The following is a 26,549-nucleotide window of genomic DNA, read 5'->3' on the forward strand; positions in this document are numbered from 1 at the left end:
TTCGAGATGAAGACATTACCATTGCATGGCTCTACTTCAATGCCCTACTTTGGTGCATCGTTGTCCCAGTGGTCTCAGCATACACCCCATATACAGAGACTATCGCCCTTGTTGCAGAGGTCGCAGAAGTCACAGGCTCGATTCCAACCTTGACCATTTACTGCATGTCCTCCCCCACTCTCTACTCCCCACATGTCCTGTCTCTCTTCAGCGGTCTTATCCATTAAAGACGAAAATGCCCCCCCCCCCCCAAACATATTTATAAAAAATCCCTACTTTCATGATGTATCACTGTAGCATCAACATTTTACATTTTACATAACTTCTCCAGAAAGTCAAATATCCCCAAAACAATCAGCTGCAGGCCCTTAAAGTAACATCACACTTCCATGTAGTGAATTTTAAAACTTCACCATGCACTCCAAAGAATTAGTTATACATTCATAACTTTTTGAAGCCCCAAAACTACAGGAATGGTACAATTCAAGACACTTTTTAAAACAATTTTTAGATCAATCGATTGATATATAGATAAAATAATCATCATTTGAGGTCCTATTTGAAATAAACAACCCCTAAAAAACTCAATAAACCAACCAGTCAGGATTAACGCAGGTCCAAAGAAACATGACAGGATTTTTTTAACGATCACAGGAACCTTGGCCTTAAATTTTACTTTTATTTATTTTTTTTTTTTTTAAGTTATATTTTTGGCCTTTTTGCCTTTTATTTGAGAGGACAGCTGAAGAGAGACAGGAAATGTGGGGAGAAGAGAGTGGGGGACGACATGCAGGAAATGGTTGACCAGCCGGGAATCGAACCAGTATGTGGGGCGCTTAGACCGCTAGGCCACCAGCGCCCCTTACTTTTATTTTTAAGATTTGAAAACAGCTCCTCTCCGACACCGAACAACTGATGTCGTGAAATCATTGAAGAAAAACCATGTGACCACGTTTGAGATGTAAACTATTTTAATAGAACAATCACATTAATTGACTCCTGTCTCAGTTAAGTCCTTTATGGTGATAATAAGAGTGGTATTGTTAAGTTGAAGATACATCTGGTTTAAGAAATATGTTCATTTTATAAGTAGATTCAGCACCTCAGTTTCTCCTCCGTCTTTGCTTCCCTTGAAACCACAGCAAAGTCAGTATGAGAGGATTTCAGGCATGGATACATAATATAAAGATAATTTAGTTCTACTTTATTACAGTAATTACAAGATCATACAAAGTGTATTTTTTTTAGAGATTATTAACAGCACAGAAATCTTTAAAGGCAAAAATATCATTGAGTGGTCGTCACAGCTTCATCCCAGCTTCTTCAGGAGATCTACGGCTTCCTTATGGACCTGCAGAGACACAAACAAACCTCACATCAGCACTTAGAACTACTGATTTCTGACAATCTGCAGGATGAACCGACTCAGTAGGCGAGAGGAGCCAACATATGACCTTCAACGTGAGGAAATCATCTGCAACATTTGAATGAAAACACTGGTAGTGTGGGTGTGTACCTCTTTGTCTTCCTGTGTGTGAGGAGGATACTCCTTCGCTTTGGATAGCCACAGAAGAGCTTTCTCATTGTCCTTCATGGCCAGGTAGGTCTTACCGAGCATCAGCATGTTTTTACTGTAGAAGTTTGGATCAACTGATGGAAATAAAAACAGACTTTTACGTTTCTTTTTTTACACATAAAAAGAAATACACAAGCTAAGTCCACAGTCTGTGAGTTTTACCTTCTTCAGCTTTCAGGAAAAACTCCAACGCCTGAAAGAGACAAAAATCAACTGAATGTAGAAAGATGTTACGAGCTCCTCGAGCAGAATCTTCAGCTACTTCAACAAAAGGATTCAGCAGGTAATTAAAAAGTGTTTGTGTTGATGGCGTTGAAACAACAACCCAAAACAAGACAAGAAAAATGCTAATTTTAAAGCAAAGGTAAACATTTCTCAGAAAGTCTCATGGTTTTGGATGAAATCTTTGTTTTTGTTATTTAACTTTAGAAACCTGGACAGCCAGGTACCCGGCATCAGTAACTAGCAAAGAAATGTTCATGCAAACAGAAAGACATAGGGGTCCTCACCTCCTCGTATGACGACGTTGGTGGTGATGCAAAAATAACTGCAGCCACTTTGCGCTGATACCACGGCAGCTCAGCAAACGCAAAGCACCTGAAAGAGGACACAGATCTATCTCAATAATGGAGCATAACGGTCTATTAGTATATATATATATATATATATATATATATATATATATATATATCAACAACTAAAGACTGACTCATTTTTAAAACAAGTGTTCAGAGAACCTATTCATAGCTTTTCAAAATCATTAACTCAATTTAGTCCAAAGTTTGATGCACATCTGTCCAATTCAGCTCAAACTGGTTTTCCTTCCTTGGACCACTTTAGGTGATACGTACTGACCCCTGCAGACTGGGAACACCACACAAGTGTCTAACTGTCAGAGTTTGGTCCTTGTCAAAGTTGCTCATTTCCTCACACTCACCCATTTTTCCTGCTTTAACATATCAACTTCAAGGACACAATGTTCACCTGTCGCCTAACATACCCTACCCACAGTGAAAATGATTGGTGTAGATGAATAGTTAAAAGTGGATGAATGCATGATCTAAGACAGGGGTTCCCAAAGTGGGGGTCGCGAGATAGTGATAGACCGATATGGTTTTTTCAGGGCCGATATCGATACCGATTATTAGTAGTCAAGGAGGCCGATAACCGATATTTGGGGCCGATACTCAATTGCATTAAAAGGGGAAATATTAGCGTCAAAATTTTGAATAATACAAACTCCAACACTTAACTTCGTTTAAATGCCTTTAAGCATATATTTATTAAACATCTTTTCAGATTTGCAACATGTTAAAGTTTTTTTTTATTATCTTAGACAATAGACATCTTTGTTTTAAAATTCTAACACAAAGTGCAGGGAGCTCCCAGGCTCAGCAGCATGTCTTATAAAGTTAAATGAAAACTTAAACTAACAAATAGCTCTCTAAAGTTTTCTACAGTAAATAAAGTTTTCCAAAATTTCAATATAACTGAAATGTTAATCTTTCACTTATCTTTGTTTTAAAAAGATATTTCAGTGTTTTTGAAGTGTGGTTGTATGAGTTTTGAATCACTAGTAATTGTAGGGGCCACAACTGATGCTGCTCAGCTCGTCTGTAATGAGAAACTGCAGAAAGAAATGGAACGCAAGCTAGGCTACGGTTTCTGCAGACAGTGTCATTACTGCCACATGGTTTAGTGAATTTTGAGCCAAAATAACCAAGTTTTAAATTGATCTCTTATCGGCCGTTGGATTTTTAAAAAAGGCTGATGCGGATATGTGTCAAAGTGCCGAATATCAGCCCGGCCGATAATCCCTATCTCAAGACACTAGTGGGGGGTCGCAAGATGTCTTCCAGAATGTTTTCCTTTTTTTAAGTAATCTAAAATGGCATATTTTACCAATTATTGTACAAATAGTATGAAAAATAGTATTTACAATTTAAATAAAACCTTATAAATCTTTTTTTTTGCTATTAAATTTCTGCCTTTCTTTCTTGCCAGATGAATCCAGAGTTTAGGGTCAGAGTTAATGTTAGTTACAGTAAATTTACAAAAGCATCAGTAGCAGCAGGTTAATTCATAGACCAGCTAATTGAAGTATGAAGCAACATTTAGTCACTTCGAGAGACAGTGGGGGTCACGCGTCTTTGGCTTCTATATTTTTGGGGGTAGTGAAATGTTTGGGAACCCCTGATCTAAGATAGTTTCCCTGCAAAACATCAGTGTGACAGCTTTTGAAGTTAGGCTTCAGCTCATAGCACTGCTACTCCTAAACACAGTCTCACAGAGAGGCTGGCACAGACGCCATGTGTTGTTTTCTGCTGGTAATTTTGACTTTATTAAAAAATAGCAAATGCAACAAACATCCTCAACCAGATTAGAAGTGCGGACTTTGAAAGGTCAGTTATCTTCTACAATTTAACCACAGGGACAACCAGCCTGCACATTACCATGGCAAATGAGAGGATCAGAGAGGCATGCAGGGTACGATGAATTAGTTTTCTGTGATTTCAGGTCATCCCCACAAAGACAGATGCTTATTTTGTAGTGTTGACATGTCTTGAAAGAGATTTAACTCCAGTAAAAAAACACAAGAGAAAATGTCTCATACTAGCTTGTTTTTTACAACCCTCTCTCCGTCTGTTTTGCATCCATTCTGCTGATCCTTTGGGCCAAATCCTGATTTGTGCCAACACTGACTGTTGTTAAGACATTACACTTCACAAATTTCACCTCTCATCCAGAAAATAACCTACTCCAGAGCCAACTTTGCTCCATCAGCCTGCAGGGAATCTTTGTGGAAAAGCATGAAAGGCACTTGGCTTGTCAAGGTTTGTGGAGCACTTAATGAAGTTGAAGCTTGCAACAGTAAAAATAAAGAACTCACCAGTAACCCAGAATGTGTAAGGAGGTGGCATCTTTGGGGTTGAGCTCAATGGCTCTCTGGAAAGACATGTTAGACCTCATTAAAAAGGATGTGTGAGTCTAAAAGTAAAGAAATATACCAACATAAACTTCATCTCACCTCCAGGTGTTGTCTGATGATGTAAGAATTTCCGATTTTCACCTTGACTCCCTCGTAATCTCCGACGTCACTAATACATATTGCATACCACTAAAAAAAAGGAGACTTTGGTCAAGCTTTTTGAAAAAACAGAAGCCTTCAGTCCTCCTAGCAGGCTAACATCCATGAACTGGGTATATGCCAGTTTAACCAGACGCAGCCTTCAACTTTACCTCTACTTTCTAGATCAAAGTACCGACACATGCCACACTACAAGATGACATCAGTCATCTGTGCTTGTTTACATCCAGGTAGTAGAGCATTAATCACTTTAATGACTGAATTTCCCCCCAGGATAAATAAAGTATTTCTGATTCTGATTCTGATTATAGCATTATGGCAGTGGGTATAAGCAGTGGTGGACAAAGTACATATCTTCATTACTTAAGTCAAAGTATAAATCCTCCTGGTCAAATATTACTCCAATACAAGTGAAAGTTGCTCTGTCAGATTATTACTTGAGTTAAAGTCCTGAAGTACTTGATTTTAAAAATACTTAAGTATTCAAAGTACTTCTTAAAAAATCTCAAAACGCTGTATTTTCAAATAGCATGAGTGCAGTCAAGAATACATAGGAGTACATTCTGTTACATTATGTTTATTTAGAAACCATTACTTGAAATCTCTATAAACTATACCATGGAATAAAAACAGCAACTAAGTTACTCCAAGCACAGACAACTTAGTTTGAAACGTTCATCTGGAATGAAACAAACGTTATGTTGCTCAATGCTTTCTCAGGTTGGACAGTGAATGTTTGTATGATTGGGCAGAGTGGGAAACAGGGAGAACATTTCAAACCATACATATCATTCTTCATTTTAAAAACCTCTAACACGGGCTGAAGATATGACCATGGGTGCTCAGGTGGAGAATTATAGCCATCATTACCACCTCTAAATGAACTGCCTGATCTGAATGAAATCTGCTCTGTGTTTGCTCCACGTTCAACCATGGAGACACACGATATACAGGTATGACTAAACCACTGAGACAAACAGAACTACACAAACACATTTTAATGTCTTAGGGATCAGATTTCAGAAAAGAGAAGGAAACTCATGAGCTGACTTCAAAGCAAAAGTAGTGAGTAACTAGAGCACTGATAGAAATGTAGAGAGGTAAAAAGTACAATAATTGTCTTCTAAATGTAGTGGAGTAAAAGTAATAAGTACCCCAAAAAGAACACTTAAGTAAAGTACACATACTCAAAAAATGTACTTAAGTACAGAACTCAAGTGAATTTACTTTGTTACTGTCCACCACTGGTATTAAGTGGAGCTACAGTACAGCCCTGGCTAGGGGCGGGTGGCCTCTCCACTACATTTTTGACCCAACATACGACCGGCTTTTCAGGCCTACAGTGATACAACTTCTTCTTACTTTGTGTGCTGCGAAACTGTCATCATCTTTCTCCAGCGCTTTCTTTGCATACTCAAAGGCCTCGTACACGAGCTGCTTCTTCCGATCAGCCTCCATGTCAGGCAGCAGAGAGAGGTCACGAGACGCCCGGGCGAGTCTCCACAGAAACTCTGCATCATCACTGTGTGGACAGAGACACATGTTTGAGTTTTGTCCCATCCTAAATCATCCCCATCTTTCTGGTCTCTGTGACTCTAAATGGGACCATCATTTCCTAAATGAAGATTGTGCTGTTTTGAAGAAGACATGAAACTAGAGATTGAGACCATACACTGATCAGGAAAATGTTCAATGAGGGGATAAATCAGCTGAGAAGTAGGACCACTTTCTCACAGATTTCTACATGGGGGGTTCCCAAAGTATTGGGACCCTCTGGGGGGGTTGCAATACACTAATGTGGGGTTGCAAGATGTCTTCCGGAATATATGTATATATATATTTGTTTTTTTTAAGTACCTAAATGGCATATTTAACAAAAGCATCATTGGCAGCAGGTTAATCCACAACAGCACAGGAAACACTGCCACATGTGCATGCAGCTAGGCTGTTTTCTTACAGACCAGCTAAATGTTTGAATCACTTTGAGGGACAGTGGGGGTTGTGAGTCAGTGACACCTATATTTTTGGGGTTGTGGGCTGAAAAGTTTGGGAACCCCTGTTCTACACAAGCAGACAGTCTCCTGAAACCAGTGTAGTCGCTTCCTGCTGGACATTAGAAACAATGCATGCTTCAAGCCTCTTCTGCAGACCCTGAGGACACATCCACCTCTAGTATACAGTCTCAGGACATAACACACTTAAACTTGGGAAGAGAACAGAATGAGGAAAACAGACGCTCTGAAAAGAGAGAGTACATGATGGTGTCTGTGTTACCTGTTCTTGTACTGTAGCAGCAGCTGGTACAGCTTCTCTGTCTCTGCACAGCCGTACAGGTAATCAGCCTGCTCCAAAACCTCATCTGCACAAACACATAAAACACTATAACACCACAATTAGTTTTGGTTGAACAATATGTAAAGCACAGTTTCCTGACTACCTTTTTCTAAGGCGTGGACAACTGCTGAGAGCTGCACTCTGTGATGAGCTTCATACAGAAGACAGGAGAGTGTGGGAACCCCAAGAAGGACTGCAGCACCTCCACGCTGAAACCAGACAAGACAATTCATTTTTCATTATTTATCAAACATTTTAGAAACAATGCCTGCATGTGGTCTTGACATAAATTGAAAATAATTGAAAAAGTATTTATCCTCAAAGTTACTTGAGGGGGCGCCCTGCTTTTTCAAAATATATTTCCTCATATTTCAATTTTTTTCAGACGTCACGTGTTTGCAGGGTGAATAGTTCAACTTTCAAACTAAGGAAAGGAAAAATCCGAGGTGTACCTGAATGCAGCAGTACACCAATGTTAGATGGTTTCAGAGTTTAAAGCTATGGTTTAAAGGGATCCCTGTCTGCTGTTTATTGTTTGTTTACAGTGGTCGATCAGCCTCAGGTGTTTACCCAAGGTAAACTGATGCTACCGGACAAGTATGGCGGCTCTTGGTCACTGTCCCAAGCTGACTTTTTTTAATGGATTTAGAGATTATATCTATTGTACTTACAAACATCTCATTTAAACTACACACAGTGATCATGGTCATGGTTATATTATTACACGTTGACACATGTAGAGCACATCAGCTGTGACACACTGTCTGATGCATCCCTGCAGTATGAGAGCACTAAAGCCCTGTTAACCTTTTACCTACATACCTACATCAGCATGTTTTACAAACGAACCATCTCTCTTCTTCCAAAGCTCATTTTCACAAAGTTAGCAGCTTAAATCGACTCGATCTGACAGTTTCTTTCAGGATTAACAACATTTCACATGAGTGCAGACAGAATGCATTGTTATTTACAGTCAGAGATGCAGTGTTTCTCCTCAGATGTGTCCAGTAGTTTCGATTTGTCCCTCTGGATCTGACGCATTTAGCTCCAGATGCTGACAGCAGAGTCCTGCTCACACACCGAGTTAACACCTGTCCAGACATCGAACCTGTTTAAGACAAGCCGAAACAAACGAGACTTCTACACAGTCCGTGTGGCTGCATTCAATGACACCTACCGGCTGCAATACGAGTGGAAGTACCCGGATGTAACACATACTTTCATTTATAGAAACTTTTTTTGTTTTCGTCCTTTTTAAAAAAAAAAAAAAAATCCATATTCTATTTAGCAGAACTACTGGGAGATATAATAGACAAATATGATTACTAGTTTGCTTACTACGTCGTCAAAATGCATTTTTTTTTCTCTGTTAATTTTTTAATAGTACTTATAAATTAATATTCTACGGTGGCCCCTTTTAACCACACTATATGTCGATTTACAACTTAACTCACAGGAAACAAACAGTTACTTGATGAATAAGACTATAATTGGACGTTTTATCAGTTAACAATGTGATTTGTTCACCGTTGAGTGGCTTATTTAGCAGCTAAAAGTTATATCACATTGTTAGAACTATCTTCATATCAAAATTAGATAATTCAAATTAAATAAGTAATAACATTGCAAATATTCTGATGTAAATCAATCAATCAATCAATCAATCAATCAATCTATCTATCTATCTATCTATCTATCTATCTATCTATCTATCTATCTATCTATCTATCAATCACCCAATCAACCAATCAATCAGATTTTATTTATAAGGCGCTTTTCATACAATGTCGTTGTAACACAAAGTGCTGTACATGAAAAGAACCTAAAATAGAATAAATTAAGAAAACGATAAGATGTTAAAACTCAACACAGGAAATTAAAATCACCAAAAAAAAAAAAAATTCTAAGATAATAAAACACTAAAATATTAAACCATTAAAAGAAAATAAGATGCTATACTTAAAATAAATAAAGAAGTACATAAATAAAGTAGAATAAAAGTGACTACAATTTGAGCAAGATAAATAAATAAATAAATAAATAAATGAATAAACAAAACTGTTCAAAATAAAACTCAGTTAAATTTGCTGTACATGAGTAATACATTTTGAAATATTGGTGTCAACTAAATGTTCCGACATTTTAGTAATTTCCTGAATGCATCTCGAAGCTCCAGGAGTGTTTCCCTAAAATATACAACCGGTCGGAAACAACGAAACCTCACAAGTGTTCCGCTTTAACTTGACTGTACCGGACTGTACCAGCACCGCATACAGTCGTCAGAAAGTGTCCAATTAAAGTATCAAAGCAAATCTGACCGGCACGAATAAACAAGTCTTTCTAAAATATCTTTACAACGAGGTGAAATTTATAAAAATAAAAAAGGCTAAATTGAACGGAGCGAGTTTATCTCTCTGGAGTATCTGATTTAGCTCAGTTCATGTGAGCTCCGCCCTCCTCCACCCCCGGGCTCCTGCTCAGCTGTTCTTGTCAGATAACTAAACGCTACGGACACTTGGTGGACCACAAGAGGAAGGGAAATATACTTTTTACAACAACTGAACAGGTATAATAAGCATGATTTCACTTTATAGTTAAAGGAAGAAATGTAATGTTCATGATGAGGGTGTATCGGTTGTCTGTTGGGGTGTTCCAGTCAAAACCACACCCACCTAACGGGCACTGCATGCGTGTGTTGATTCCAGTTATTATTGATATAACAAAGCACAGTTAGTAAGATCTCTTTGAGAATTATTATGCTACTGCCATCTTAATATTACATGTCTGATCTTTAGTATTGTAACAGGTTTGCCATACACCATGCTGCAATAGTCTGTAAGATTTAATTAAACTAAGTGGTTTAACATACACCAGATGTCTTTCAAAATATCATGGGGACAAAATAATAGAATCTATTTCTTGTTTAAATGTAAATAAGTTACACTACAATGTTTACACATTGCAAATTGCATTTGGAGTGAAAGTATCAAGAAATTCAACGAAATATGATTATTTATAAAAGCAAAGCAATATTTATTATTTTCATTTATTACATGGCTGTCTTAAATACTTCATTGTGAATGATAAAAACAACATTGATTCATTCTCAGCAGCAAAAGCGACATCATCACACATGTTATATCTATTACCTGGCTTTCTTACTAACCCAGAGCCGGTGTTGTAACCGACTTGGTGCCCTAGGCAAGATTTTAACTGGTGCCCCTTGTATGATAACCAACTCCAACAATCACATCACATATACACTGAAAGACAACTGACATACAGCTTTATGTTTTACAGGTTTCCTTTGTTTTAAGATAAAAATGACCTCTAAAAGAACATTAATACAATGGTAATAGCACTGATATTTAGAAGGAAAATAATTATACAATTTCAAAATGCATAATGTAATAGTAGTAGAATTTGTTCAGTCATTATTTAACACAATACTTTTCACACTTTAAACAAAGCAACAGTCATGTATTAAGTGATGACTGAAAAGGCAGAAGCAAAATGCTTATTTAAGCCTAGCCTACATTCTCTTATTAAGCTAACAGCTTCCAAAGTGTAAAGAAACAAACGACAACAAAACAAAACAAAACCTAGTAAACACTTATAGACTTCAAAAACGGATTTGCATACCATTATTTTTAAAAACCCAAAGTGAATCACAAGCTTTTAAATGTTTACTGGCATCATTCCACAATTAAATCCAAAATTAAATGAGATCAAATAATATTGGTTTTCCTATCATCTTCCTCACTCATTTAGCGGCACCCCCCATAGATGGTCGGGGCCCCTAGCATTTGCCTATACTGCCTATGCCACGGGCTGGCCCTGTACTAACCACATGGCTGTGTTATAATTGAAGTATTAGAATATGATTGTTAAAAAACCCACAAGAACAATGGTGATTTAATCTAAACAAAAGAGAGGCAAGGGACGACCAGATCACACACATCAGATCACACATCAATCAAGTTGCAGCACATTTCACTCTGCATGTTGACACCAGTTCCCTAGAGGAGCTTTAAACTAGAGAATAGCTTATAGTTCAGTATAGAGGGAAGACAAAGTTATATTCATTATTTTGTAAAAGTAAAAACACCATAATGTCTAAACACAGAAACTGAAGCCATTAAGCTGAGTGGTCCCTGTCAGCAAATCACAACAAGATATTTTAGTGAAGCAGAAAACGTCTTGCAAGTTAGGGATGATGTATATTAAGCATGTTGTTAACAGTGTGCTATCAAAGAAATAACAGACCGTTGTCATGGACTGTTGACCAATCAGGATCAAGTATTTATTAAGTGCAATAAATATATGTGGTTACTCTCAGCACTATTTGTTGTTTATCTGTTTTATCTTTTTAGGACAACGAGCTGCCATGGACTCAAACTGGTCCTCAATGCATGGGGCAGCTAGAGGGTCCCCACTAACCGGGTCCCCATTGACAGGTTCCCCATCGACAGGGGCCGCAAGAGGGTCTCCAATAGCAGGGGCCCCATTGACATGGTCCCCATCGATAGGGGCCACAAGAGGGTCTCCAATAGCAGGGACCCCATTGACATGGTCCCCATCGATAGGGGCCACAAGAGGGTCTCCAATAGCAGGGACCCCATTGACATGGTCCCCATCGATAGGGGCCACAAGAGGGTCCCCAATAACAGGGTCCCCATTGGTGGGGGCTGCAAGAGGGTCTCCTGTAATAGGGTCCCCATTTACAGATGCAATTGGAGGATCCCCAATGGCAGGGGCCTCATGTTGGTCACCGATGTCAGGGCCTGTATGTGGGCCCCCAATGTCAGGGGCCTCATGTTGGTCCTCAATGCCAGCAGCTACAGGTGGGGCCCCAATGCCAGGAGCCACCCATTTTGCCACCAAAGTGGAGCTGACAATCTCCTGTGAGAACCTGATGGACATGGACATCTTCTCTAAGTCGGACCCTCTGTGTGCCGTCTACATCAACACCTCAGGCTCCCGCTGGTTTGAGGTGTGTAAGGGAACAGAAAAGTTTATAACCTTGTATGATGTTTATCACTTCATTTTGAAAAAGCGATGAAGTTTACCCTTTTCATCTGTCTCAGTTGTTCCTGCGTGCTGTGTTGGAACAGTTTGCATGATGTGTTTGTTTTTGTACATCAGTTTGGGCGCACAGAGATGATCCTGAACTGCCTGAATCCAAAGTTTGCGAAGAAGTTCGTCATGGATTATTATTTCGAGGTGGTCCAGAGGCTGAAGTTTTGTGTGTATGACATTGACAATAACACCTATGACCTGAGTGATGATGACTTTCTGGGGGAGCTGGAATGCACCTTGGGTCAGGTGAGCTTTACTATGCTCAGTATTGAAAATAAACTTTTGATTTTCACTGACACCAGCATTCTTTTCAGATTGTTTCTAACAAACAGATGACTCGACCATTATTGCTTGAGAGCAAGAGGCCTGCAGGTCACGGGACCATCACAGTGAGTAGACTCTTTACTCATTTCTAGAAAAAGTTATAAGCACTACCTCTGACTTAGTTTGCTTTGACATAGAAACACTGCAGATGAAGGTTGCTGGGTGCTCAGGCAATTGCGACACAGCAGTGAATAACAGATTAAGTTTCTCCCTCTCACAAGTCATGTGCTCCCTGTAAAGCCTCTGTGTGTGTTGCTTAATATTTACACTTTACCTGGCAGACAAAACTGTTCCATTTAACTTTTTACATAGCGATACATTTAGGATGCAAGATAAATGCAAGGAAACAGTGGGGAAGATCAAGCAGCATCCTCATTCCTCATGTCCACTTGAGATGGGCTCCAATAACCCCAAAATCCTGATTAGGGCCCATATTAAAGCTCCTGTGGGGAGTTTTTAGCTGACTATGAATCAGAATGAAATCAATATTGATACCTGTAGCAGCACCTAGTAGGGCTGGTCTAAGCCTGCCTGAGCAAGCCCTAGCTATAAGCTTGATCAAATGGTTAGTTATAAGCCTAAAAACTAAAAGTTGAGAGGTTGTCTGCCTCCTGGGCCCTGACTGACAGTTTATTTCAAAGGAGAGGGATGTAATAACGGAATACTCTACCTCCCATACTACTTTGAGAGACTGTAGGTACCATGATCAGACCTGCAGTCTGTGAGCGATCTTTCAGATATGACAGGTCTTGACCAATAAGAGCTTTGTGGGTGAGGAAAAGGGTAATACATTCTTCCTAGATTTTACAGGGAGGTAGTGCAGAGAACCTTATATTGGAGAAATATGATCTCCTTTCCTAGCGCTCAGTTCAAGTAAAGGAGTATTTTGGGCCGGCTGGTGCCCATTGAGAGACTTATTGTTACAGTTCATATGAAGAATTTCCACTGGACCCAAAATGCAGACCACAGATGAGGTAAAGAAAGGAATTGATTGGATGAAGCTGTTTGAGGCGGATGCAAGGCGTAGGAGATTGCTGAGGCTGGGTATGAAGGTGGTGAGGCACTGAGGCTCAGTGGAGGGAGGAACTGGAGACAAAAAAGGAAAAATGTTAGGATAACAGCAGGGTAAAGCAGCAGGGTATACAAAATCAGATAACTCAATGTCAAAGGAGCCAACAATACCAATCAAGGTATGGTAACACTCTGGCAGCAAGTGGAGGGAAGACCAGAGCTTGTATATGGCAGCAATCAGGGGGAGATGGAAGTCAGGTGAGTGCAGAGCCCCGCGCCTGGTAGCCACGCCCAGCCTCTGAAAGGGAGCACAGGGGAAAGGAAACCAAATCCAAGACACACAGCAGAGAAACAGACATCCCACATAACTAAAGATCCAAATTACGACATTTATTAGGGCAACCTCAAAAGAAGGCGTTGCAATCACTCATACAAGAAATAACTATTATGCAGACTACTTTTTGTACTTTCTTAACATGCCTTGTGCCAAGTCCTAATTTCCAAGTCAAACTGTCCAAACAATAAGACTGTGCATATCTTCCTTGTTTCAAAGATCTGTGCTGAAGAAATCACAGACACCAGAGTTGCAAACTTTGAGATTTCAGCCCGCAAGCTTGACAAAAAGGTACCAAACTTTACCTTTATGAAAAGGTGATTTTTGCAGCCATACTTGCTTTAAATATAGTAACTTATACATTTGATGTTGTTGTTCAGTATCTGTGGTGGTCCGACCCGTTCCTGGAGTTCTACAAGCAGACAGAAACTGGATGGCGGCTTGCTCACAGGACAGAGGTACACAAATTTACCTAAAAAACCTGTTCCTCTGCTTACAGAGAAATATAAACATCTTTTCAGTTCATCATTACTTTTTAATTCAGGTGGTAAAAAACAACCTCAGCCCGATATGGAGACCCTTCCGTATCTCATTACGAGCTCTCTGTGGAGGAGATGTGGAGAAACCGGTTAAGGTATTTACTTTTCACTTTTTAAACCCTGTTCAATGCTGCCTATTAACACATGTCCCTTAATAAATCCTGCCCTGAGAAATGCTGTGAAACTATGACATGTTTTTTGCTTCTTTTATGTTTTAGACCAGCTGATTGATTATTTTTACTCTTAACATACTAATGATTCACCTTTTTTTTTTTTTTACTGCTTCTCACCTCTTGAACGTGAAGCGAGGGCTGCTTCTCGTGCTTGTGACCCGGCTGGATGAGCGGTGTGTGTGTATGCATGGTTTTGCATTTTTATTGATTACTGAGTGAAAAATGTAGTTGATTACAGGCATGTGAAGTGCGACCTATTCAATGGAGCTGACTGAAATGGGACAGATGAGATCTATACAAATTTTAGAAGTAAAAAAATTCACCACTTACCAAAATGCTAGACAATGTAAATAGGCCAATAAAATCAATATATTATATTTTGGAATATTTAATATCAAACACAAATATTGTATTGCTGACTTGAGGTCTTCACAGGTTTGAAATGACAAGCCTTAACCAAACCAATTGTTACTTCAGATATTATAGACCTGAGTTCCAGACACAAGAGACACTTCCAGGTTTGTTCTCTTTAATGTCTGGATCCTTGCAGATCCTTAAAAAGTTTATTTAAAGTCTCACATTTGGACATTTAAGAAACGTTAAGGTCTTCTTTTTAGTTCTTCATCTTAAATTTTAGATTGCTCTTTGACCTGAAACATCCATCCATTATCTGTACTGCTTTTCCCAATTCTGGGTCCCATTCCTCTAATCCTAGCTGTCATTCGGCGAGAGGTGGGGTACACCCTTGCCGGGCAACCAGTCTGTCACAGGGTTAACGTGCAGAGACAAAGAACCATCCACACACATACTCAGCATTTATGGCAACATATAACATATCTATCTCCAGCTTCAAATGGAAGAGGGAAAGAGATGGGGAAATGCAGATTTAAGGCAATTTGGCCTCAAGATGAGAATATAGGGAATTGTTGGCAGGAGTGAACAATGATTATGATGCAATATATGCAATGTCTTATCTATTTCAGATATATGGTCAAATATGCCACCCTTGTGTTACTTGCAGTTTTCTGGAGTGCTAAATTTGTATTCATTTTTCTTTTATGGGGGTCTTAGAAGCCTTAATCTTTCATTTTAAAAGTGTGCAACACAAGATAAAAAGAAAGCGTTCATTGAGTTAGAGCATATTCGGGAACCCATTCACAATCTCAGTCTAACATGATGCAGTCCAGGCCTCTGTGAACGTATGAAAACATTTCAGTAATTCCTTTGTAACAAGCGGTTCTGTGTTTGTCTGAAATGAAAACAACATTTTGGTCCCAGTTCATTCGCTTCAAGTAATAATAATAATAATAATAATAATACATTTTATTTAAAAGCACCTTTCTAAGCACTCAAGGACACTTTACAGAGAGGTAAGTAGGCAGCAATGAAAGTAGATAACTCTTTAGTATCCACTATACTGTAAAACAGTTATTGATTATGCTTCCTGATATCAAAGCCTACTTACACAGAGTCTAAAACGGGTTTGTCAGGTGAAGTTGTTGTACTGTATTAAATATAAAACTGCGCGTGCTTATCACTTTGAATCATGTTCTCATTGTTATGAAGTGCTCAGTTTGATACCAACAGGACTGCAGCTGAAATATTACGTCTGAAACTGTCACACATGACACAGTTTAAATCAGAGTGAGAGATCACTGTCAGGGAATAAACAGAGTTATTATAATCTGATCTATCTGCACTAATGATGAGAAATAAGACGTCATAAGATCATTCACTTTCTGTGTTTTTGTCTTATCAGTCAGTTCTTCCTTCATGTTTCAAACACAGCTGTGTAGACGTTAGTCTAGATTATGTGTTTCACTTCATATTTTTCTAACAGTAGTGTTATGAGTTTAAAATGATGTTGATGTGCTGACGGCAGACTGTCCGTGTCTGTGATTGGTCACATGTTGCCTTCTCCACCTCGATCATGATAACGCGCTCAGGTTAACTCTAGATTGACTCATCATGTTGATAACCAGCTTTGTGTGACAGTTTAGCGATCTCCTTTGTCAGGTTCAGTGCATCAGGAAAAGATATCTGGGATATGTTGAATTCACTTCGTAGTATACCCCTCTGATCTGCACTAAAAAAAAAACATAAACATGAAAATAAACACACCTTCTGTGGACTCGACCTGTGAAGACCTCTAACTGTCTCTAATTTAAACTATGGATTTGCAGCACCGCCTGCTGGATAAACTGAATGATGGCACCATTCATTCTATCATTCTATATCAGCAACATCATCAGTTTTCTGCTCTGTATAATCCTGATTCAAAAAATTCACGTTGGTGTATACACGCTACTGCCAATACAACTCTGTGATAGTCCCTTAAATATGGGTCAGGCTCTACTTTGTTGTTATCAAGTGAAACTGATAATGGCCAACAAAACTGCCTTGTGGAGAACACATACTGATTTGATTGTTTAAAATATCTTTGCTGGCTTTGCTTTTTAGAAGTTAAAAAGGCATTACTTTCATAAATTGGCTTTCATCATAAAGAACGATAAATTAATAAACTGCTTTTCAGTTACCGTGAAATGGCAAAAATGTTAGCCTCTGAAAAACTCTTACCCTAACCCTTCTCTGTTTATCCTGTCATGACACTTATCCAACCATGCCTGAACTGACAATGTTTTAGTAACAATAAATCTCTGTGCTTGTCTTCAGGTTGATTGTTACGATCACCATATAAACGGCTCCCATGACCTCATTGGGACTTTTCAGACTACGCTTGCACAGATGCAAACAGGAACACACATTTGCCCTGTGAGACTCTATTTGTGTGTGTTTATTTCTGGCTTGTTATCTTAATTTACCTTGCATAAATAAGTCATACATTCTCACCTGCAGACTGAAATTGAGTGCATTAATCCAAAAAAGTTAAAGAAGAAAAACTACAAAAACTCTGGGGTTGTCTGCTTCAAACGCTGCGAGGTAAGGATTTCTTCTCTACCATCATTTAAGTTTATTTTTTCTCAGTGAGCTGCTGCAGTGATGCATTTTAAGATTAATTTTTATATATGCATTATTAAGACAACCAAATTAAGCCTTGTTGTATTGAGTACATAATATTTACTTTTTCAGGTGATAAAGGAGTTCACCTTCCTCGATTACATCATGGGGGGATGTCAAATCAACTTCACGGTGAGTCTGCAAATATCAAACAAAACGTGTTATCATTTAAGCACTTTGTGTTTTTTTAATTCTGTCACACAGGTCTACTGAACATACAGACAATCTGCAGTCCACCTAGTATAACACCTCTCTGAAACTTTCAGTAGCTTGGTATCTCTTGTGTTGAACATATTTGCATTGCACTGAGCCTGATTCTTGTCCTTCCTCTGACCTGTCCAAGATCGCCATTGACTTCACCGGCTCTAACGGGGATCCCAGATCTCCTGAGTCCCTCCACTACATCAACCCTGAAGGTTATAACGAATACCTGACGGCCATCTGGGCAGTGGGTAACGTCATTCAGGACTATGACAGGTGAATTTCAATTATCTGAGACACATCCATATTGTAGTTTGTTCTTCCAACAGTAGCAGCACCTTAAATTCACTTAATTTCTAGTTGCCCCCTTTTCTTGTTAATTTCAAATATAGCTTGAAAATCATGTTACAATAAAGAAACCTGTCAGCCCAAAATCTGAGTGCAGAGGATGTTTTGTTTGGATAATGTGTAGTGAGCAGGTAACTATGCAGATAGAAGCCCAACAGGGTGAGCAAGACCTCAACCTGACCCTTATCCATAATATTAATATCCCGCTCATTACGTGGTTACCAACAAAATACAAACAACAAATACAACAAATAGACACAAAGTATTGATTTAAAGATGATTTTATAGATAAAAAAGTTGTTAATGCTTCCACAGCAACATACAGTCATGGCCAAAAGTTTTGAGAATGACACAAATATTACATTTTCACAAAGTCTGCTGCTTCAGGGTTTTTAGATGTTTTTGTCAGATGTTTCTATGGTATAATGAAATACAATTAGAAGCATTTAATAAGTATCAAAAGCTTTTATTGAGAATTACACAGAATTCATGCAATAAGTCAATATTTGCAGTGTTGACCCTTCTTTTTCAAGACCTCTGCAATTCTCCCTGGCATGCTGTCAATCAACTTCTGGACCAAATCCTGACTGATGGCAGTCCATTCTTGCATAATCAATGCTTGGAGTTTGTCAGAATTTGTGGGTTTTTGATTGTCCACCCGCCTCTTGAGGATTGACCACAAGTTCTCAATGGGATTAAGATCCGGGGAGTTTCCTGGCCAAGGGCCCAAAATCTTAATGTTTTGTTCCCCGAGCCATTTTGTTATGACTTTAGCTTTATGGCAAGGTGCTCCATCATGCTGGAAAAGGCATTCTTCATCACCAAACTGCCCTTGGATGGTTGGGAGAAGTTGCTCTCGGAGGACGTTTTGGTACCTTTCTTTATTCATAGCTGTGTTTTTAGGCAAGATTGTGAGAGAGCCCACTCCCTTGACTGAAAAGCAACCCCACACATGAATGGTCTCAGGATGCTTCACTGTTGGCAAGAGACAGGACTGATGGTAGTGCGGTCCTGGCGCTTGCTGGACTTTCTTGGGCGCCCTGGAGCCTGTTTGGCAACAATTGAACCTCTCTCCTTGAAGTTCTTGATAATTCGATAGACGGTTGACTGAGGTGCAATCTTACTCGCTGCTATAAACTTCCCTGTTAGGCCCTTTTTGTGCAATGCAATGATGGCTGCACGTGTTTCCTTGCAGGTAACCATGGCTAACAGATCAGGAACAATGGTGTCATGCACCATCTTCCTTTTAAAGCGTCCAGTCACTCAATCATGACAGATTGATCGCCAGCCTTGTCCTCATCAACACCCACACCTGTGTTAATGTGTGTGACACCTGTGTGTCATTGAAATTATGTTAGCTGGTCCTTTTGTGGCAGGGCTGAAATGCAGTGGAAATGTGTTTTTGGTGATAAAGTTCATTTTCAAGGCAAAGAGGGACTTTGCAATTAATTGTAGTTAAGCTGATCACTCCTCATAACATTCTGGAGTATATGCAAATTGCCATTATAAAAACTGAAACAGCAGACTTTGTGAAAATGAATAGTTGTGTCATTCTCAAAACTTTTGGCCATGACTGTATTCTTAAAAGCCTCCTTGTGTACCCACACTCAAGATCAGCCTGAGACGAACATTGACGTTTTTACCACAATGTCAACAGGCAGGGGGGAAATGTGCCACTCCTTTTTACTGATTGATTTGATATGGCGTGTGCAATATTGTTATCCCTAACGTTGCTGTTGTTGTTTTGGGGTTATGGGATTTTGACCAATCAGAATCAAGTATTTAACACAGCTTGGACTAGTATTACATTTTACAGTGTCCAGGCTGGCTGCAATATTCAGCTGTCACTTCTCTAGCCAGAGCTTTACTGATAAATGCAGCAGGGCAAAGTCTGTGAGTGCTTGAAAGCTATGCATCCTGGTACATTCAGGCACTGCTGGTGTGGCTTTATGAGTAGCATTTATCATTTTTCCCTGTCACTGTAGATGCACTGATGAAATGTATTGCCTCAATTGGCAAAATTGAAAAACCCCACCTACCTCAGAGAGAACATTGCACAAATAACGATGTTGATACCAATCCAAGAAAGAGTATTAGATTAAAAACAGAGACCTTATGAAATCTAAATAATAATAATAATAATACATTTTATTTAAATACGCCTTTCTCAACACTCAAGGCTACTTTACAGAGGGATTAAAGCACAATAAAAATAACACGATAAAATAAATAAAAACAACAAGCAAAGTAACACCAAGTTAAAATGAAGCAGTGGAAATTAAACAGAGAATGCGGATTGGAACAGATGGGTTTTGAGACAATATTTCTGAAGTCTGGTGGGAGTGAGTTCCAGAGTTTGGGAGCAGAGCAACTGAAAGATTAAAGATTGTCTTCAAACAAGAGAAATTTGCCCATCAATCATAAAAACAGAAAAAATGATGTGATGTAACTGGATTTGAAAAACATTAAATGATGAAGTGTGTCTCCTTGTGATGATCACACTGTAGTAGTTTCTCTGCTTTAATATAATTTAATTTATCAAGATTAATGAACATTCTGCTTTTATGTGCTCTGTCTTCTTGCGCAGTAACAAAATGTTTCCTGTCTTTGGTTTTGGAGCCCAGATCCCAAACTCCTGGAAGGTATGAAAACACTATTTGTTTTATAGACTTCACTTTAAAATGCTGTGCTTTTATTCACTTGCATCACTGGTGTTGTATTGTACCTTTAAAACACCTGCATTATTTAACAGCAAGCTGAGAGGACAATAAGAAGAAAGTGTTATTTTGGCTGTGTCCACTTAAAAATGTGTCACTTGGTGGAGCTGCCTTTAATGTGAAGCTTTAAATATTTATTTATTTATCTTTGAATCATGAATACAGGTTTCTCATGAGTTTCCCATCAACTTCAATCCATCAAATCCATTCTGCCCAGGTGAGTCACACCTTTGGTGGTGGAGGTTTGGTTTGGCTGTTAAAGTTGTCACTGTTCATTGGTTAATATAGGTGTGTGTATATGTGTGTGTGTGTGTGTGTGTGTGTGTGTGTGTGTGTGTGTGTGTGTGTGTGTGTGTGTGTGTGTGTGTGTGTGTGTGTGTGTGTGTGTGTGTGTGTGTGTTATGCAGGTATAGAAGGTGTTGTTGATGCCTACCAGAAGTGTTTACCTCAGCTGAAGCTCTGGGGTCCCACAAACTTCGCTCCGATCATCAATCATGTGGCCTGCTTCGCCAAACAAGCTCTTCGGCAGAACATGGCCTCAGTGAGCAGACTGATACTTTTTTTTAAGAGAAATCTTCTTTAGGTACTCAGCGGTCGGCTTAAGATCATAGGGTATTGATTAGATCCAGTTCTTCAGAGCAAGAAAATAAACAATAAAAATGTAGTACTGACATTTCATTGGTAATATATTGAAATATGTTAGTAAATCCATCTTTAAATGCACATGAATGTTCCATGACCATTATGGTACAAATGTATATCCGTTATGTGGATGACAGCCCTCTGAAGTTGTCATACATTAATATCCCTGAATGTACCTGTTGTCTAAAAGTCCTCTGATAAGATTAGGTAAGCTGTTAGTCAGAGGGGACATCTGTTTTCTCATCATAGGTAAAAATCACTCTGTTCGTTTTAACAGTAATACTCTCAGCTCATGTCAGAACAAACTCTGAAGTGATAGTGTCATCACCCACTGTAGATATCTGACATTGGCCTCTGTGTCTCCTCTGATTCTCTGCAGCAATACTATGTGCTGCTGATCATCACAGACGGAGTCATCACAGACATGGACCAGACACGCACCGCCATCGTGAATGCGTCTCGTTTGCCCATGTCCATCATCATCGTTGGGGTGGGCGGGGCGGATTTTGATGCGATGGAGTTCCTCGACAGCGATGACAAGCTGCTCCGTGCACCGAACGGTGACATCGCCTCAAGAGACATTGTCCAGTTTGTGCCTTTCAGAAGCTTCCAGGTGAGAGGCAGCCCAACATTTTCACTGTCTTCACACAGTCAGAATATGAGAATTAAAAGATTTTACCCACAACATCTGATTATAACAGGTGTTCACTGAACGAGAGGTTAATGCAATGACACGTGTCTTATAAAGCCTATTCCATAGGGTGATATTAAAGTATGCATCTTATTTAAACAAGTTATCATGTGGGAACTTTTCTGTTACAATTAATTATTACATTTATTCAGATTTTTGAAGGAATCAAACTATCATCTTGTTGGTACAAGTTTTGATCCATGCAAACACAGAGACACTGTCTAATGTGAGCCGACATGTTTACAAACACAGCCATCTCTTATTTATTCCATTGCAGGGGAACAGCGTCGCCCTCGCACAGAGCGTCCTGGCCGAGCTTCCTGACCAGGTGTCTTCCTTCTTCAATTCTTTTAATCTGAAGCCCCCAAATGTTCACAATCTGCCTGACCCATCCTAAAATAATGCTTAAATCTACCTATTTACCTCATGTTCACTTGTTTCAGAATGAATTGTATGTACAGCATGCCAGGAATTACACCTGTGGTGATTACTAAATGACATGAAAAGGTACCCAAATCTTTGATTTGAATGTTATTATTATTTAATTTGGATTTTAATTGATTTATAGTGCTTAAGAGGTCATGAGATACAATACAATTAACTAAATAATTAATTAAAATACATCTTATTTCTTTCAATATAATCATTAACCTTAAAAAACTAATTCACAAGTACCTTTGATTTGATCTGATTTATAGTGCATAGAAGTGCATGTTTATGGGACAGAAAAATGCAAAAGCTACAAATTAAATGTTATAAATATAATATATTTATATCAGCACTAACATGTATGATTTTAATTGTAATTAAAGATTCTTGGCTTGATTTGAAGAGCCTGAACGTGACCGTAGGATAAACAAATGTACCCTAGATAATTTATTTGAAGTACATTGAAGAAAAGTTAGTGTGTTAAGCTTGTAAAGTGCATGATGTCTCAGAGCAATCACAGTAAAAATCTCTTTTTACTTTAGTTATAAAACTGACATGTATGAATGGCTGTAATTGTAATATCATATGATTCTTTTTTAAATGTTTTGTCAGTAATTTCTTTGTACAAACCCAAACCTGAAAAAGTTAGAACGCTATGTACAGTATATGTGTATAATGTTTGCAAATCAAGTAAAGCTTATATTTCATTGAATTAATGCACAGACAACATATCAGATGTTTAGACTGAACATTTTATCATATGTTTGAGTATCTAATTTTTTTGAATAGATACTCATTTTATATTCAATGCAAGCAACATGTTTCAAATAAAGGGGAAAGAGGAAACCATAGACAGAAAAGCCAGCAGCTTCTCTGGGTCTGAGCTCATTTCAGATGGACAAGGGGGTTGCCAGATGGCCAAGCAGTTTATGTGAGCTCTATGTTCTGGGGCTACAGTCCTTGTTGAAGCTGTTGCTGGTTAAAATCCCGGCCACAACCCTTTGCTGTCCTCCCCTATAATTCCTGTCTGTCTTCAGCTGTCCTGTCAATAAAATACACAAATGCCCAAAGTATAGTGGGAAAAAAAAGATTGACTCAAGCTAAATTGAGAACTATCCTGTGATCTGACACATCAATATATTGACATCTGTTTTGGAAACCTTGGATGCCACGTCCTACTCTTTATTTTATTGCATTTTTGGGGCATTTTCCCCTTGAATTGATATGACAGCTGAAGAGAGACAGGACATTTGTGGAGCAGAGTGGGGGAAGACATGCAGCATGGTAGAGGCCGGGAGTCGTACACGCGACTGCTGCGATGAGGACTAGAGCCTCCACAAATGGGGTGCTTGTCCAGAGCACTACGCCAACAACACCTCGCCACATCCTACTCTTAAAAGAAGTGAAGGACCACCCGTCTTATCACTGCACAGTTCAAAAGCCAGCATTCCTGATGGTATGGGGGTTCACAAGTGCCCATGGTGTGGGTAGCTTACGCATCTGGGAAATGCCAATGCTCTTTTCAGGGTCTACCATGCATATTTCAGCAAGACAATGCCAAACCACATTCTGCATGTAGTACAACTCTGTAGTGCAAGAGTCCAGGTGCTAAACTGGCCTGCCTGCAGTGCAGACGTGTCAGCCATTGAATAAATTGGGCTCACTTTGTGAAACAAAGGAGACCCTGAACTGTTAAGCAGATGAAATCCTGATTCAGGCAAGAAAGGGACGACGTTTAACTTTCCAGGCTCCAGAAACTGGTCTCCTGGGTTACCAAACCTTTACAGAGTGTTGTTAGAAGAAAAGGTGATGCAACACAACGGTCCCAGCTTTCTGGAAACATGGTGCTGGCATCGAATTTAAAATAAGCATATATTTTCATAAAACAATAAAAAATTTCACTTTTAACATTTGATATGTTGTCTTAACAATTTTCAATGAAGTATAAGCTTTAAATGATTTGCAAGCACAGAGCATCACAACTTTTATGGAATTGGGGTTGGAGTACATTCTGCTGTCTACTGTTACTTTACACATTTTTAACTGACATAATTTATTAATATATATTTTTTCTTGATCTTAAATGCTCTGAGAAACAGTGCAGTGTGAGGTCATGTCATTTTAAAGTGTTATAAGTTTGGTCCTTTGCATGCACTGATACTTTTGGTTTTGGGGAAAATTACTGAATTTAAGGGAATAGTTGTAGGCATTAATAAAACTTCCATTCTTCTTTTGAGATACATTACATACAATCATCTGCTGCTAAAACTCTTTAAAGAGGTCAAAAGTATTAGCCCATCAGAGCTGATCTTAGTTTACCACAAACAGCCTTATCGATGACATTAACTGTGACTGTGTAATGATACTTATAAAGGGAACATTCTGTAAAGACTGGTGGACACACGTCACATCACAGGCAAGTGTTTTCAACTTTCTAACTTAGTATGTACTACACTATTATTACTGTATGGAACGGTTAATAAAGATAACAAACTTGTTCTACTGCATGAATGTGAGTCTGGTCTTTTGAAGGACAATCTGCTCATCTGTGTGAATGTCAAATGTTCTATCTCTCTGAACCACAGTTCACCTCTCAACACTCATTTAGAGGGCTGCAAGTACTGAAGATTTCTGTTAGTACAGAAGTATTTCAACCAGAGCCAAAATGCAAACCACAGACAGGGGTTAGAGGTTGTGACAGGGGGATTTATTATGAACAGGCTGATGAACGGAGCAGAACCAGGCCCAGAGGTGGGACAAGTGGCAAAACTGGCTGTGAGGTGGCTGAGAGGCGGCTAAGAGGCGGCTGAGAGGCGGCTGAGAGGCGGCTGTGAAGGGCAGCTATGAGGCGTTGGATGTGGCTGAGGCTGAGCAACAAGCACTGAGGCGCTGAGGCTCGGTGGAGAGAAGCACTTAAGACAAAAGAGCAAAAAGTCAGGCACAGGACTAAGCCACAAGCAACACAATCTTTGACAACAAAATCAATGTTTAAGGCACCAACAATACCACTTGAGGAGTGGCAACAGTCTGGCAGTATGTGGGGAGAGGACCTGGGCTTATATGAAGCAACATAACAGGAGTAGCTGGATCACATGTGAGTGAAGAGCCCAGCGCCTAGAGACCACGCCCAGCCTCTGAAAACAGACTACTAAACATTAAACTTAAAATCCAAATCATGAATTATAATAATTTTTCACAACAAAATTAAATGTGAAGATCACAAATATTCCTCTAAATGTGATTTTTTTTTTTTTTAAAGTGACTGCACTACTCTGTAGAGAATTGTTGCTGTTATTTTCAGGGTGCACAACTTTTTTTCTTCTTCTATTGAAGTTTTATGGCAGTTGGCATCTGTAGAAGTTGCATTACCGCCAACTACTGGCTTGTTATAGTCCTACATCAAAAACTGATGAAGTCCCAAGCGGCAAACTCCGGTCTCAAACGATGAAGCCAATGCGGAAGTGCTATAAACTGCAGTACATCGAGAATCCGCTTGAGACTGGCTGCAGAGACACCGGAAACTACGTAGATATGAATGGGAAAAAGACGATCTTTGCAGCATTAATAAACATGTTTACAGCCTGGTTCAAAAAACGGCTTGGCCCTATGAAGCTAATCTCTCTATCGGCACACACTGTACGGGGGGTGAATTTTTTTCTAACGTGACGGTTCAGAAGATATTAAGATTACGAGTTTTGCCCAAATAAGGACATGACTGACGTGACTCCCGGTCGGGAACACACAGCCATTGGCTAAGGGGCTCACACTACGTCACACTCTGCCTGGTTGAGTTCCGCCTTACCAATATGGCTGCTGCCGTCGATTTGCTTCAAAACAGCTCTCAGGAACAGATGGGTGACGTCACGGATACTACGTCCATATTTTATACAGTCTATGTGAAGTCCACTCAAAGTGACCCCTCTAAAAAATACAGTTCTACTCCCAGACATTATTATCTGGGTTGCCCCAGTCTGTCCTTAAGAGTAACGTCCAACTCCTCCCCAGTGATGTCTACAATGTCCAAGAATCTTCTCGCAGCTTCCAG

At 39.2% G+C, this 26,549-nt stretch overlaps 2 protein-coding genes across 3 annotated transcripts; one reads left to right on the forward strand and one right to left on the reverse strand.

The window, feature by feature from the left end:
* Positions 1-1,183: 1,183 nt before the first annotated feature.
* rmdn1 (regulator of microtubule dynamics 1) lies at positions 1,184-8,196 on the reverse strand. The gene is made up of 10 exons (XM_034706400.1): positions 7,970-8,196; positions 7,102-7,207; positions 6,939-7,023; positions 6,027-6,186; positions 4,605-4,694; positions 4,467-4,522; positions 2,086-2,173; positions 1,739-1,769; positions 1,517-1,650; positions 1,184-1,351 (listed from the first exon to the last, which is right to left on the reverse strand). The coding sequence occupies exons 1-10, from the start codon at positions 8,099-8,101 to the stop codon at positions 1,310-1,312; spliced, it is 924 nt and encodes a 307-aa protein (XP_034562291.1). The 5' UTR covers positions 8,102-8,196; the 3' UTR covers positions 1,184-1,309.
* Positions 8,197-9,278: 1,082 nt separating this feature from the next.
* LOC117828629 (copine-3-like) lies at positions 9,279-25,009 on the forward strand. 2 transcript variants are annotated; one of them, XM_034705808.1, is made up of 17 exons: positions 9,279-9,564; positions 11,372-11,991; positions 12,144-12,323; positions 12,392-12,466; positions 13,966-14,037; positions 14,127-14,204; positions 14,291-14,380; positions 14,591-14,635; positions 17,132-17,230; positions 17,315-17,398; positions 17,549-17,608; positions 17,820-17,953; positions 20,613-20,667; positions 20,908-20,959; positions 21,150-21,283; positions 21,764-21,997; positions 22,353-25,009. In XM_034705808.1, exons 2-17 carry the CDS (start codon positions 11,386-11,388, stop codon positions 22,470-22,472), a joined length of 2,118 nt encoding a protein of 705 aa, XP_034561699.1. In that variant the 5' UTR covers positions 9,279-9,564; positions 11,372-11,385; the 3' UTR covers positions 22,473-25,009. The 2 variants fall into 2 exon arrangements, with proteins under 2 accessions (XP_034561699.1, XP_034561700.1); XM_034705809.1 differs by lacking the exon at positions 14,591-14,635 and having other exon boundaries at positions 22,353-22,472.
* The last annotated feature ends 1,540 nt before the right edge of the window (positions 25,010-26,549 follow it).

The sequence above is a fragment of the Notolabrus celidotus genome, chromosome 17 (genome assembly GCF_009762535.1).
Source record: "Notolabrus celidotus isolate fNotCel1 chromosome 17, fNotCel1.pri, whole genome shotgun sequence".
Classification (NCBI taxonomy): domain Eukaryota; kingdom Metazoa; phylum Chordata; class Actinopteri; order Labriformes; family Labridae; genus Notolabrus; species Notolabrus celidotus.